The sequence below is a fragment of the Gymnoscopelus microlampas genome (genome assembly GCF_963454915.1).
Source record: "Gymnoscopelus microlampas genome assembly, chromosome: 4".
Taxonomy (NCBI): domain Eukaryota; kingdom Metazoa; phylum Chordata; class Actinopteri; order Myctophiformes; family Myctophidae; genus Gymnoscopelus; species Gymnoscopelus microlampas.
Genome location: NC_139941.1, coordinates 22194751 through 22210954, shown reverse-complemented (window position 1 = coordinate 22210954; position 16204 = coordinate 22194751). Strand labels below are relative to the sequence as shown.

The 16204-nt window shown below is 43.8% G+C and overlaps 1 protein-coding gene across 2 annotated transcripts in view; it reads right to left on the bottom strand.

Annotated features, from left to right (window-relative positions):
• The window catches only part of msh3 (mutS homolog 3 (E. coli)), a 62104-nt gene that overhangs the window by 18220 nt on the left and 27680 nt on the right, over positions 1–16204 (bottom strand). For both annotated transcript variants that reach the window (XM_084054826.1, XM_084054827.1), the window contains exons 14-20: positions 15830–16017; positions 14895–15063; positions 14530–14594; positions 13065–13181; positions 12762–12869; positions 11485–11599; positions 10763–10920 (exon numbers count right to left, since the gene is read on the bottom strand). In XM_084054826.1, coding sequence (XP_083910952.1) covers positions 10763–10920; positions 11485–11599; positions 12762–12869; positions 13065–13181; positions 14530–14594; positions 14895–15063; positions 15830–16017 — 920 coding nt within the window. The remainder of the gene's footprint in view (positions 1–10762; positions 10921–11484; positions 11600–12761; positions 12870–13064; positions 13182–14529; positions 14595–14894; positions 15064–15829; positions 16018–16204) is intronic.

The window sequence follows — 16204 nt, the reverse complement described above, 5'->3', positions numbered from 1 at the left end:
AAACCGATGCAAAGGTGAACCCACCGATATCACACAGGCAATTTGCATGCTTTGCAATAGTGTTGTACTGGTATATCCTCAACTGTGGGATATTGTAAATGGCTAACTTTGTACTTTCTTCCTCACCCTCACATGGCCCCCCTCTCTCTTTCTAAATAAACAACCTACTTGGACTGGCCAACGGGAGTCCACCGGCGCCATTCATTGTATTTACATCCTCCCTGATACTATCTTTATCGGCCACAGGAGTACGGGAGGTCCTTAAGTTAGAACCCTGCCTACACCCCCCCTTGCAATGCTGTAGGCCACCTAGACCCTTCACCTTCCTGCCTCCCGAAGCTCTGGAATTACTTCTTTCTTTTCCTTTTTTTAAATTTTATCCCACGATTTTTGTGACCCAGGGTGAGGGTACCTACCCTAGGGGGTACGGGGAGAACATGCAAACTCCACACAGAGTGGAATTACTTCTGACCTCCCTCTCTCCGTTTGGTTGGCAAAAACACTCCTTAACCCTAGTCGAGATACCATTCTAGCATTCCTAACCTCTCTAGCAGTTACTACCTGGTCTCCACTTCCTGTTGGTTGACTAGACAGATGCTGGGCATGTTGCTTAGGCCTACTTCCCAATTACTTCTTAGCATACCCTCTGTTCTTCTAGCACTCTAATTCCTTGAACACTGTTATACAGTATTGTAATATTCGTGGCAGTTATTCTGCCCACACACTTTGTTAGTCGCTCTGGATAACAGCCTCTGCTTACATTATTGTCTACATTGTAAATTGGAAGAAAGAAGTTGCACTTTGGTTGATCTCCAAAATCGCAAATCAATTTTATATTTGATTTTAACATCATGCAGTTTCCCCCACCTCCTCCCCAGGTCTACCTGCTTAGATCTACTTGTATGTGTTGTTGGGGCATTATGTTATTTGTGACATGCAGCAGTGAGCCATTAAAGTAGATCTTACAGTATGCATAAATAACAACTATTGTGATGTTGCTATTACAGTATATATTTCTTTTAATGAGTTGTTCTGACTGAAACAGGGTAAATATAAGGTGAAAAGTAGCAATATTAATTACAGTGTAAAATATGATTTAAATCCAAATTGCCTGGCGGCTTTTGGACTACTCGAAATTCCCTATCCGTGGACTAGCATAGGGAATATGAATATTGCCTGTCGGGTGAGAGACTATTCATATTCCCTAGAGATTATGAATAGTACCTCATTATAATACGCACACACACACACACACACACACACACACACACACACACACACACACACACACACACACACACACACACACACACACACACACACACACACACACACACACACACACACACACACACACACACACACACACACACACACACACACACACACAGTATATTTACAAAATATGTAATCAGATGCAATAAAGATAAGGTCTAATATCGAAGACCAAATTGACACATTCTCTGCTTGATTGGCCTATATAAGTGAAGTCAATTTAATTTAGAAAGCACATTTTATTTTTTATTTTTTATCTATAATTTTTGTCCCACGATTTTGTAACCCACATTTTTTCACCCAGTGCCAATTGCCTATGTAATCCTGGGCACTACCTACCCTCTGCCAGCCTAGGGAGGGCCCAAGCTGAAGCTCATGTCTCCTTCAATGCATGAGGAGCAAGCAGGCCGCTTCTTATCACCCGACAGGGGGGAGTTTCCCTGGTTGGACATAGCGCGTGGAAGGAACACGTTATTCCAACCAGTTCCCTTCTCCTCCATCAGGCGCCCCGGCTGACCAGGGGGAGGCAGTATAGTGACCAGGATTACTACATGTTTTTGTGAGGGTATTAACTACCCTAGGAGACACGGGGAGAACATGCAAACTCCACACAGAGTAGGCCCTTTCACCAACCCCACCTAGGGTATGGGCGCCGATGACGTGGAGGAGAGAACACGCCCCCAGCGCCCACAGCGTCCCTGGCGGGAATCGAACCCAGGACCTTCTAGCTGTGAGGCGACAGCGCTACCGACTGCGCCACCGTGCCCCCAGAAAGCACATTTTAAAACAGAGTGCTGTACGCACAACACATGAGGGGTTCACATCCTGTGACCCGATGAAGCCCTTCCTGGGCAAAACATTGTTTGTACTGGACAGTACAGACATAGCACTATATTGGCATTATATTGTGTGTGGACCTTTCTTTACGTTTAGTTTTCTTTCTTGATCCAGCTCCAGTTGTATAAAAAAATGTGTGTGGGGGGGGGGGGGCATATTCTACATTCTGGAACCTCCACATTCTGCATTTTGATTACAACATTTTATTTTATGGACTTTTTGTTGAGTTGATCTTGTAAAAACGTATAAAAGGCCTTTGCAGACAGGGTGCGATTTTTCACATGGAAAAAACGGACAATATTATTTTTAAAATTAACACATGGTTCTCAATGACCTCATGCACACCGGCTCCGAATTTACCGTGCGGCGATGCGATGCGGCGATGCATTTTTTTTTCAATCGAACCCAGTTCGATTTGTGAGTCTTTTCGCATGCGGTAAAAACTGATTGACTAATCGCACCCTGTCTGCGAAGGCCTTTAGTGAAGCCCATGGTATTACTTAGATATTTATAGATGATAAAAGGGCATTGTTTTCTTTTTTTGTACATTTTTAACAGAAAATAGCACATCGACAAGCTCACGATGCATCGCATTGTGATGCGTTGTGAGCTTATAGATCGGCTATTTTCGGCATGGAACACCATCATATGACATAATTTAAATCAGCCTTTACAGTCTCGCCATTTTTTTTGTGTCCGGGTAGCTCAGTCGGTAGAGCACTCGCAGTCATATGGGTTCAATGCCGGGCACCCCCAACTCAGCGTATGAGTAGCACGGCTTGGGTGCAGCGAGTCGTGCGGTTAAGTACTGGGAGCTGGTGGTAGGTGTGCTCCATCTCAGTAAATCATCTCCCAAGGGTCTAGCGCATTGCGAAACAGAGATAGACTACTGTGCTCTGGCTGATACCGACCATAAGCCTCTCCGACCTACCACTTACTTACAGTCCGACTATTGTTGAAACACGCATGCACCCCAATCACTCCCTTTCCAACCAGCAATGCAGAAATGTCCTCATTCTGCTTCCCCGAAAAAGTCAACATGGAAACGTAACCGACAGTATACTACTATTATTATTCGATAGCCAGAGATGTAGGCATTTCATATTTGACACTGCAAGTTCTAAAATATAAATCAAGTAAGTGGACAGAAAACAGTCAGGTTTTTAAAACAGACAAAACAGAGACATTGCTCTGGCATACACTCATTTAGTCTGCCAACATGATTTGTTTTCCCAAAAGTGTCAGTAAAATGTTTAATTAGTGACCTTTTTCTACACTATGTACTCTTCATAAATGTCTATTATTTAACTCTCTGTTGTGCTCACTCTCACTCTGTGTTTTAGCATTAGTGAAAATGTAATGTAATTGTACCAAAGAAGTCAAGTTGAACCTTTAAATCGTTCATAGAATACATTCACATCAAAAAGTAAGATTTTATTCATTTTCGACTAAACTTCTAGTTCACCAATTATTCCTCAAAAACAAAACAGAGATTAGATAGATTAGACCCCACAAATAAGGGGGTCAAAGGCTTCACTAGACATACATTCCCGGCCGACCCTGCGTCCAGGATCCAGCTGAACTAGGCTTGAGTTTTCCCCCATAGAGTGAAATATACATTTTCTATTAAATGTTTTTGTTCAGTTCAGTTCTAGTTTCAGTTCACAACCTTGTTCTATGTGCATGCACGCTTGTGCATATGCAACAGGACAACAGGAATATGAACTGTATGTTGGTCAATGGTTCATACTGTAGGTTCAAACTCATATACTGTACGCTGCCGTGGGGGCGGCCATAGCTTAAGCCTAATTATCCCGCTAGGCCCAAGGCGAGGTATTATGTTTTCACTCCCATGAGTCTGTCTGTCTGACCGATCAGCATGAAACTGCAGACTCCCGGGAGGCCAAGCTAGAACCTCGGTCCCAAATCTTTCAAATTGGCCTGTTACAGCGCCACCATGAGGCTGATGTTTACAAAACACATTTTTTGCTACCACTCAAACAGATTTTGTCCAAACTTCACGCAAATTGGTACACATTATCTCTGTAGTCATGTGATCAAGACCTATCTATCAAATCATCAAATCATGCAGCGTCTGATTGTTATGAGACTGCACATACACTCGCTCTAGGCCAAGGAGGAACCGCCACCCCAAATGTTTCAAATCGGCCTCATTATGGCGCTAACAGGTCACGACACAGCCCTGGGTAGGCAACCTGGACTGTCGGGGATCTGTGCTCCCTGGCGGGAATCTGCGCTCCGAGGAGCGCACTTTCCTATAAACTACAGTTTATAGTGTAGTATTAGTATAGTGTGTGAGCCAAACCGTGGCTCATGGCTCATTGCCCCTATAGTATCTATCTAGTACAGCGCTATGGGCCATGGCTTGGCTCATGCAGAGTAAATTAGGTTTTAGTGGGTAGAGAGGCCATCTAGTTATCAGAAGGTCACCGTTCGCTCACCGGTTCACCCAGTATACACGTCAAAGTGTCACTGAGCAAGACACTTAACAGCATTAATAAAGTTCCACTTTTAAAATCACACTCACGCACACACTTGCACCAGAGATCTAAAAAGAGACTTTAGAACAAGAAAAGATAAAACGGACAGAAAGAACTCTGAACTCAAACTCTGCACACTGAATCTCCATCAAACAGTCTGTCTTTTCCTGTCTTACTTGACCTTCACCACTATTGTCAAACGGCCAACCACGGGTACTGCTGGTTACCATGGCTGCAGCACACGCCAAATAGAAGAGGGGTGTGACTGCTGTGGCAGACATGCCATCGCATTTCATCAGACAATTTGTATAATGTGTGGGTTTCTGGGTGTGTGTGTGTGCATCAAGCTCTGGGGACATGATGTCAATCAGGTATATGCAACACAGCTCCCACGAGGCGGATATACAGGCAGCTCTGGGTCACTCTGTGCCTGCTGTGCACGCTGATGAGAAGTGTCGCAGAGAAAGCACAACCAGCCAAGCCAACCAAGGCAGCCACGATCACCGAGTCCCTCCTCCTGTCAAACGGACACTGGAAATAGACTCAGTTTCGTCATCACCTCACGTTCTCACCACCTTCCTCTTCCGCCAGATGATGTTTATCGAAATCACACACATTACGGTGAAGAAGCACCACTCCGACAGTATTTTTTTAATTACCTTATTAGTCCAATATGGGGAAATTCGGTTTTCAGCTTCACCCAGCTGATGCCTGCATGAGAGCTCAGGGGGTTAGTTAGGGGAATAATAGCCTGTTGCTTTGTAGCTGCTAATGTGAACGCAGCATCAGAGCTGAATGAACAATGATGTAGAGCAGTGGTTCTCAAACTTTTTTGGCTCAGGGCACACCTGTAAATAACTTTTTCATCCACAGCACCCCTGAATTACACTGTTACTTTATACAGTAGCACCTTACATTTATGTCACATATATTACGGCACGTAATATGTCAATCTTTCCCCCTAAGATACAGTATGTCACGAGGAAAACATATAATATCCGTTTCCATTAGGACAGATTGAAAATAACTTTATACAGTACTTGACGTTTAGCCACTTGAACCCCTCATTCACCAAAAATAGCCAATCTACAAGCTCAGATGGCCTACTTTTGAGGTTTGGTGTAGATTGAAAAAGACCGCACCAAGTACAGTGCAACTCAGGTCGGTTTATTAAGTATAGAGGGTCTAAGTGGTTAAACTGAAGTGATATTGATAAATTCCAAATTTTATCAAAGTATTCTGCGGCACCTACTTTGAGAATTGTTGATGTAGAAAGCTCAGCTATACAGTAGCTATACTCTTCACTCCCATCTACAGACCCATACAAGAGAAAGCATAACAAGCACATAACATCTGCGGCTCTCCTGGAAGTTTCCGACTTTACGCACGTATAAGTAATTTTCCCCCGACCCCCACCCAAACCACCACCACCTTCATTCCTTTATTTCTGTGGATTCGCTCCACACATGCTGATTAACCCATTAAGACCGGAAAAGCATCTGTGTAATTTTTGATTTTGACCACTTTAACCATTATTTTATACTTTGGCTATTCAAAAATAGCAGATCTACAAGCTCATAGCGCGTCACCGAGTGGTGCGCTATGAGCTTGTAGATCTGCTATTTTTAAAAAGTATGTAAATTTGTGCAAATCTTTGAATATACATATTGCTTCTGGGGGTCCCTGGAACTAAATATTTTGAGATGGGGGCCCGTAGCCAAAGACATGAAAACGTTTGGGAACAATGTAATGATATTACAGCGACATACAGTACATGTGTTTCAGAAAACTGTTAGGATTTAGCAGACATTTGGAGAATCGGCCTCAGATCTTAATGGGTTAAAGGCAGAGTGCCATGGAACGCTGAGAGTCTAAGCGGCACCACATGGCATGGGCATCTGACTCAATCCCCAGTGCGACAAACAAAAGATGGCACAGACACACTCTAACAGACTCGCTCTAACTGTTGTCACTAGCTTGCAAGGAGCTGAACGAGCAGGTTGGATACACACATTTCCCACTCGCTTATAGCATCCCTCACAACGCGTACTATAGGGTCGGTCAGCCTCGTTACCCTCACAGTACCCTTAGGCGTTTGTTACTTACACTGAAAAACACCCTACGGCAACAGTAAGCTCCTCACTTCTGGCATTTCTGGGTATTATTATCAAGCCTGGCATGGTCAGACTAATATCACTGCGTAGATATTAGTCTGGAATCTCTGTGTGGAACCTGCATTTCCGAGGTGCAAATTCTAAAAATGGCTCTGGTGATAAACCCGCCCCATATTTGCATACTGGGCTCTGATTGGTCCCTCACAACTTCGGAGGGAGAGAAATAAAATCTCTATTGAGAGGGGCCAGACCTAATCTGCCAAGAGCAATTATTTTTTGCTATGGCAGATTCAGGCTAATTATTATCCACCCCCCCCCACCCCCAAAATCTGTCCAACCTTTAAGAAGAGCTTAAAGCTTTAAGCAGAGCTTAATTTTTTTAAGCATTTTAACAACACACATCTTGTATTATCTTGTATTACATATATCTATGCATCTCAAAATATTTTCAAATGGGGGTCCGGTCCATGGCCAAATACATATTAATTTGGGGGTCCTTGATATAAAAAGTTTGAGAACCAATGTTGTAAATCACAAGCACAATCACTGCTAGGAGTCCATTGTCCATTAAAAGGCCTTTTCAATACATCATTTTACATTCCACTTCCTTTTGCTGTTTCCATAACAACCGTGAAGAGATGAGAGAATGTGCTCTATAACCTTCAGGACTCCATACCAATAGGAACACTCATGCATGCGCGTATACACAGACAGACAGACAGACAGACAGACAGACACACATCTGCTGCCAAACCTTGTTCAACTCTATTAAAGGAGGACCAGCAGATTACAGAAAAGTAAAATGTAAAAAAGCCCTCTCATAAAGAAAGACATCATCAAAACGCACACACACACACACTCTCAAAACTAACGGCTATATTTGTATAAACAGTGAAGAGCAGTCAAACAGTGGGCAGAACGAACAGTGACAAAACATCTTTATGAGGGTTTACATTTACACACTTTCTGGATCCTTCATTCCATGCTCACCGATTAATCAATCACATGGATCAGATCAGGCAGGAGATCCTATTAGACACCTACGCAGTGTCTCTCTATCCTGGATGTCTCATTACCTTCCTCACTGGTGATGCTTGTTCCCAGGACGACTCAAGTCTGATTTATACTACTTGTACTCACATCGAAAATAGCAGAGGTACAAGATCACAACGTGACGCGCTGCGACGCGTTGTGAGCTTGTACATCTACTATTTTCAGTGCAAGACACTGGCCTGCAACTAAGTATAAATCAGGCATCTCTCTATCTCTCTCGCACACACTGTCAAACACAGAAAATTAAGCCATGTTGTTCATACTCTAGAGACGGTGCCATGGATTGATCGCAAGTTCACCAAGTGGACAAATCGTAGTTTATATCTCCTGGTTCGAGGCAGAGCGATCGGTCTAAAGGTAGATGGGTGGATGGAATGTGAGCGTGCGGCTGAACCCCATATACTTAGTTGTCCCCCAGGGGCATATACTTAGTCCGGTCCTTTTTCCCTTTTTTTTTGCCGGAAAAAGCCGTTCTACAAGCTCACATCACGCACGTCTTGTTGCAACGCGTTGAGCTTGTAGATCTGCTATTTTTGACAAATGTTCGCCCCAGAAAATAGGGAGGCTAGGGTTCAGAACTGATTTCTAGGTGTTGTTTGGGGTAGTAGTCAACAATACTAGCCATCACCTCGTATTTTTTTCAGTACTGAAAATCAGTAGGAGCAGGTGAACAATAGCTGAATAGGCTGTCCATTAGAGATGCGCAATTAGAAGTTTTAGCCGCGGTTGCCACGGATAACCGCAGTTTGGGTGGATTTGGGTCAATCAAATATCATTATTAATTAATATTGGATAAGCCACGGGTGAAATAATGCGGGAAATAAATTAATGACATCTATCTATAGGCCTACTATAGATCTAAATTATACCTTTTAAAAAGCACGAAATCTCGGTGTGCATGCGTTTGTAGTATTTTAATATGAAGTCATTTTCCATCAGGCACAAATTAGCCGCCTACTATACATGCTTTGCCGGCATCTAGGGTCCTTCCATTTCCAAGCAACAACAGTGGATCAGTGGGCGCAAAGGCAGCTATTGTGAGAGTGACAGAGAAACTTAAAAGAGTATTTAAAACAAAATAAAAAAGGAGGAATAAAAGTTGTGCGTGATATCAATATCACGTTTATTTCAAACTTTTGCCTTGATTACGCTTAATGCACGATTTATTTATTTTTGTAAAAAGTGAAAATATCTACAAACTCCCACGATGCGATGTGTTGTGAGCTTGTAGATCAGCTATTTTTGGCAAAGAGATTTGGTGTAGAGTGAAAAAAGAGTGTACCAAGAGGGTTTAAGTGATTAATTGCCCAGCCCTTCACACTCCATTCCTTCAGAGAGACTGCACCATTTTTCACCATTGTGAATTTATTGCTTTGATCTTTCAGCACTATCGTCATGAAAAGGAAATACAAAAAGAGGGATGGACGAACACAGACGAGACAGTAGTGTCAATAAGGAGTGGGTTTATTTATATAAGACTAAACAGTAAGATCGATGCTGGCCTATAAATTGTCTTGCATGTACAGCATGGGTGTGTAGAGAGGACAGACCACAGCCATTAAAATGGAATGCCTAATGTATTCATTCTCTGCCAAAACACCTGGCCAAGCCAAACTCAGGCCTGAACCTACATTACCTCTAGTATATACCATGCAAATTCCCCAAGACACACACACACATTCCCTCAAGGGACAGAGACAGAGATCAGATACACACACACACACACACACACTGAACGCATGCACACAGATCCCCTCCAAACAACAACAAACACTGAACCCTAACACAACATGTGCGTGCGTGTGCGCGTGCGTACACGTACATACACACACACACACACGCACACACACTTTCCCCAATGGGTTCACACGTAAGACCATGCTTAAATCCGCAAAACAGACAATTACACACATCTGCAAGTCATTAGGCCTAATTACATAGAGTAGTAAAGGCTGAATAACGGAGATCGTATACTGGCCTACGTTTCCACAGTAATATGCAGTCAGCACTGGAAAGTCAGCATATACGTGCTTCCTGCTGAGGCCACGCGCTCATAACGATGTGAATAATCATCATCAAAAAGAAAAGAACGCTCGCTCCGACAACAGCATTTTTCCCCCCTTCGAGGCTCCCCGGAACTATGGCGGGATGTCCAGTGGCACAGCAGCACAACGCTCTCTCCATCAATAAAGCCAGAGATATATTTAGTTATGCGTGTTGTGCACTGAAAATAGCAGATATACAAGCTCACAATGCGTCACACTGCGACAAGTTGTGAGCTTGTAGTCAGTGAGTGACTGTGTGACACTGATACGCAACCAAGTATAAATCAGCCGTTACTCTGGTTCACAGCGGTCCCCCTCGCACATTATCCACCTGTCTGATGAGGAGGCACTATGGGATTAGGAGGGGATTCAAGTGTAGTTTATACTCCATCGCCCAGTGGTGTCACTTGCCGAAAATAACTGATCTACAAGTTAACAACGCGCCATGAGTACTAGAGTGTAAATCAGGCTTAAGCCCGCCTGACAGCTCCCCAAAAAAATTAGATCGCCCTTGCCTAAATGTATGCACACGATGAAGGTAGTTGACTTAGCTTACGTCGGTGGTGTGGTGGTGGTTATGGACTGGCCATTAGGCTGCGGTTTAATGCAAACAGAGCAGGAGGGGAGGTGAAACACAACTCTGTTGTGCTTCTATACTGTTGTCATGGTCACAATTACTCTCTTGGCGGATGGCAGAGGGAAAAGCCTGAGACTTCTCCGTCACCTGTGTTTATGTGTGCGTGCGCACGGGTGTGTGTCTGATAGATTTTCTGTTCATGTACCTCGGTGAGTGCTGTACAATATGCATCTGTTAATCTGTGTGTGTGTGTGTGTGTGTGTGTGTGTGTGTGTGTGTGTGTGTGTGTGTGTGTTGCGATTGTGCGCATGTCCACTCATTTTGAAGGTGGATGTCAATCTGTGTGTGTTCATACTGTACCTGGTGTAGATGCCATCCAGGATACCCAGCTGAGCCTCAGTAGCCGGCACGTAGGAGCCCATCTGGGCCATGACACAGATCATGGCTACCTGCCGAATGTAGGAGCTCTTGCCCCCCATGTTGGGACCTGTTACTATCATAGTCCTCCTACCTTCACCCTGCACAGGACAGGACAGGAGAGGAGAGACTCACATGCATCAGCTGAGGAGGTGGGTGGACTAAGCACTTGGCTCCTCTTCCTATTGGCTTGTGCTCTAGTTGCAAGATTAACCTACGCCCACTCCTCCAGTGAGTGAGGAAGTGTGTATGAGGAGCGTGCGTGTCTGTGGTCCCAACTTTGTTTTGGAATTTTCTCTGAGTGAGTAAGCGAGTGAACATCTGTGCTCTGTCACTGTGTGTGCATGTATGCTTTTGTTTGTGTACACATGCTCAACTCAAACTTATACACCACTTAGACCCCATATACTTAGTTGACCAGCGCTCCCCAGGGCTCTATTAGACCTGCTCCCTTTTTCCCTCTACTTCAATATCTTTGCCAAAAATAGATCAGCTTGTAGATGCTATTTTTGCCAAATGTTCACCCCAGAACAGGGATGCTAGCGTTCAAGTGGTTAACTCAACTTGATTGTCACATCACAGGTTAACAGGTGTAAAAGCTGGTGAAAACTCATCATTTACACAGAAAGAAAGAAACATACTGTGTAGGTGCCATGCATGAGTACCTGTAGTTCAGTCTGGTTGGGAACATATTGATGATGTTCTCCCATGAGCTGGTCTATGACAGGATGCCTGCCGTCCCGGATTACAATCTGATGGCGGTTCTCACACACCTCAGGCCTAAAGAAAAAAAAATCACACACTGTCAGGTGCACACACAAACGCAACACACACACACACACACACACACACACACACACACACACACACACACACACACACACACACTCCAGAGACAGTTTAATGGCTAAGACTGCCATTAAACTGTTGCTCAAGAAACTACACGGTCCCTGGCCCACCTGGTCTGTTTGATCGCCATGTCTGGCCCATGTACGTCAAACACAAGAACATTTAAGACTAAGCGCATCTACAGAGTAAAATCCTGAGTGTTAATTTATCAATTTGTAACTCAGAGTTTAATCAAATGGACCCTTAAAGGTCCACTTGGTTAAATGTGTACACTCTCAAGAGTTAAATGAACACTGAGGATTTTACTGTGTAGAGCCAATACTCCTGCTGGCCTGCCCTAAAGCGCTGTTTACTGTGTTTCATGTGCCCTTCTCAGCGCTCCCAGCTGAGGTTCGCCCACTGGGGCTGCACTTGATTGAAAACAATGAATAAATAACATTTCTGTGTTTCATAGCAGGACAAATATTTCAAAAAATATATCTGTTTATTTTTTTCTCTTCTTTCTTTATATTTAAAGGTAGGGTAAGTGATAAAGTGTTAGTTCAGGAATGGGAGTCTGCCCACTATATCAGAATATAGTGCTTTAACATTTAAACTTTTTTTTTGTTTTAACCAAAAATATCACTACCTTTAACCTTCATTGAACAAGGCATGCCACTTAAGAACATGTTTTTGTTATATCAAGCACCCAAGACACAAGGCATTTCATATACATTTTATATCAATGCCTAGCAAACAATATAGCAATATGTGGGATGGACAGATACGTGAAATACAGGAAAAGACGGGGAATGCAGTTGAGAAGTGGTAGAGGGAGGCATGGAGGGATGCTTCAGAGCTGCCGAAGGTGAGGATTGGGTACAGAGATGGAGTGTTGTCGACAGGGAGGGGGTGGAAGGCCTGTTGCCGTTCTGCCATGCCCAGTACACACTCCCCCACACAGTCTGTCTAAGACTATGGGACACGACACAGGACACCCACACGCTGCACACAAACACACATACTTGTGAGCCAAGCATGGTTGCACGAACACAAAAACACTCATACACACGCGCCTGAGTAAATAGTTATGGTCATCATATGACGACATCACCTGCAATAGTCACCCTGTTTGGCCACTTCAGCCAATGAGAAGAGACAGTCCATGGTTGCTAGGTGACTAATAGCACGTTTCATGGTGTGATAGTGCTCCCCAAACTGACTAGAGAGAGAGAGAGAGGGTAAATTAAGATATTTTGTTCTGCTCTGCAGACACTGAGACAGTAGCACTCAACTAAAAATAGGCATAGAAGTAAGTTTGTAGCTACTGCACTTAATAATAACCAATGATCAGTGGATTCTGTGTGTGGCTGTGTGACTGTGTGGCTGTGTGACTGTGTGCGTTGCAGTTCAATACTCTAGAAAGTTGGTCCACTCTTTCTGGCAGTCTAACAGCAGCTGCTCTCGGAGCTGCAGCAGCTTCCTGTAGCGTTCCACCAGGAAGGGAGAGTGATAACGACTCACTGTCTTGGTACTGGAGAGGAGAAGAGAAGAGAAGGACAGGAAGGGTTAACTATACTATATAATAATATATTTGTTTAATCAACACGTTCCTGAATCTGGCGCGCAGATATAAAACTGCAAGTTTATCTGTGGTTTGCGTGTATCAGAGAGCTTGCATCGCTGAGTTCTGCAGCTGCGCACATCAGAGGAAGCGAGAGATTAAATTGATTTGGCGTCAGGTGTGGGGCTGAAAGAAGTGCAGACTTTGTCGGGTTGGGAACGGGTTGAACACCACTGGCCAAGGCCAAGCTAGGGCTGGAGTGTTGGGTCAATGCAGGGCTAATTTAGATAGATGCTAGGAATGTTGTTTACTTATTAGATGGATGTTGGTATGATGTCTACTTGCTGGTATGATGTCTACTTGCGGTCCTACACGATAGTAGCTTTGTATGTAGCACACGCTTGTTTTCTTAGCACTCTATTCCCCCGACCACTTAGCCTGTTGTTTGTTGACTCGAGTTAACGGCACTTACTCCAACCTTGCACTCTGGAAGTTGCTAAAAGCATATTTTTCCATAATCTCTTCCAGCGATGATAGGTCTAAAGAACATACGGCTTTTCTACTGATGCTTTTAGTGTCAGACTGTCTCTTCATCTATCTTACAAGTTACATGTGCTAGACTCTAGCAGCTGGAAGGAAGACAGAGCATAAGGACAGGGCATAAGGACTTGTCACAGCTGTCAAACCTGACACGTGTGTGTGTGTGTGTGTGTGTGTGTGTGTGTGTGTGTGTGTGTGTGTGTGTGTGTGTGTGTGTGTTATTTGTGCCTGTGTTGGTGACTGTGAGCGCGTGTGGACGAATACAAGAACACTCGCCCCAAAACACCCTCGCCCCGGGTCAAATCAGGTATTCCTAAACGTAACCTCAGTAAAACTATGTCTACCCCTAAACTCCTCACTAATGCTCCTGATAAAAGTGGGAACATTTATTCTACTCGGTCTATGTCTCATAGGAGGGCTGTGGACACTTCAGAAACCCGCCTACCAGTGACATCATTGTTAGGAATATTTTTTCTTTCCTCCAAGATTTAAAACTTTTTATTTTTAATAACGCGAGAACAATGGCTTCCATTATAGCATAACTTTATTATAGCTAACTTTCCAGGAATAGAAAGCCTACAGTTTCTATTAGCTTGAACTGTCCACAGTCCTCTGAAACACAGACAGGGTAGACAAAAATAGTGCCATATTATAATGAGCATTAGTGAGGACCTATTATATGAAGACAGGTTGAAAATGGGTGAAGTCCTCCTTTAACCTCAGTGGGCGAGTGTGCTTTTGGGCGATCCACCATGTGGACCCCAAATGAGAAGCTCACCTGCTGATTTTGAGCCAGTCAGAAGGCACAACAGAAGACATGGAGTTCTTCACCTCGATCAGAAACTACACACAGCAGGGAGGAGGTGGGGGGTTGAGGATAGGAAAGATGTGTTGATGAAGGAGGATAAGACACAGTCAGAGGATGTGTTGAAACCCACAAGACTACCAATCGTCAGCTACACAGCAAAATAAATGTCACACGTGCGCACACACACACACACACACACACACACACACACACACACACACACACACACACACACACACACACACACACACACACACACACACACACACACACACACACACACACACACACACACACACACACACACACACACACACACACACACACACACACACCTCCTGCCCAGAGACAGTGGTGTAGTCCAGTGTGGGGGCCCGGAGAGTGATTCTGGCGTCTTTGCGGTGATCTTGGATCTCTCCGAGGACCGCGCAAATCTGCTCCCTCCTCTCCTGCAGCACCGGGAAGCCGCTGAGGTCTGCGAACAGCTCCTTCTTATCACCAGACCTGCACCAAGCACCACAACATTAGACACACAACCTGCACAAAAGCACCAGTTTACAGTTTAGGCATTTAGCAGTCTTAATCCAGAGCGATTTTCAGTAAGCAAGGACACAAGATAATATCATAATACATCAATAATACATCAAATGCATATAAATAGTAATCTAATAATAAAGGCTGTCAGTGCTTCTATCATTCATAAAATCACTCCGGAACTGATCCAAAAGATTATTATAGTTGTGGTGTGGACTCCATCATCCACTTCACACGATATTTAAAACAGCATATTTATAGTTATCATTATAGTTATCATGCTTAGTGTGAATGGTCCTTTAAAAAGCGGGTATAAATTATATATTTTTTTAAATCTGTGTTAAATAGCTCTATATTCCCATAGTAATCATTGCTACAGCAGAGGTTTCCCCATCTCTCCAGCTCTTTAGTAAGCAGAAAATACATCTTCAGGTTGGGATACCAATTTCATCCCATCAGGAGAGAGAATACACGATACAGGATAAACAAGTAAAATTGGATGTGATGGAGAAAAAAAGGGGGCAGACAAAATTAAAATAAAATAAAATTGAAGTTGATAAATGGATTAACTCTCTTGATTGGATGAAATTGGTGAACCTGTTTACTAGAGAAAAGGGGAGACCCTGTGGAAACTCTCTATAGCAATGATTACATTAGTATATAGAGCTTTAACGTTTCCATTTCACACTGACCATCTCCTTCCACACACACATACACACACACACACATAACTCACTTGGCGGCCTTTTCGTTGAGCACCTTGAGGAAGTTGTGGGCGGGAGCCAGCAGCTCGGGAGAGTCCAATAGGAGGGTTCGGAGCAGAGAGGAGCGAAGCTGTGATTGGATGGCTGGCAGCAGGGCGTGTAGCTCCAAGCCAAGGCGGGAAAGACTACTGCTGATGAGGTAGAACTCCTGAGTTGAGCACTGAACACACACACACACACACACACACACACACACACACACACACACACACGATTAAGTACCTACTGTACAAGAGTAGATGGCTGTTATAAAGCATCATCATTCCTACATTTTACAAAGTGTACAGGCAGCTGCAACTCATCATGGCATAAGTATTAGTTATTTAAAAAACAGCGGGAACAAATAC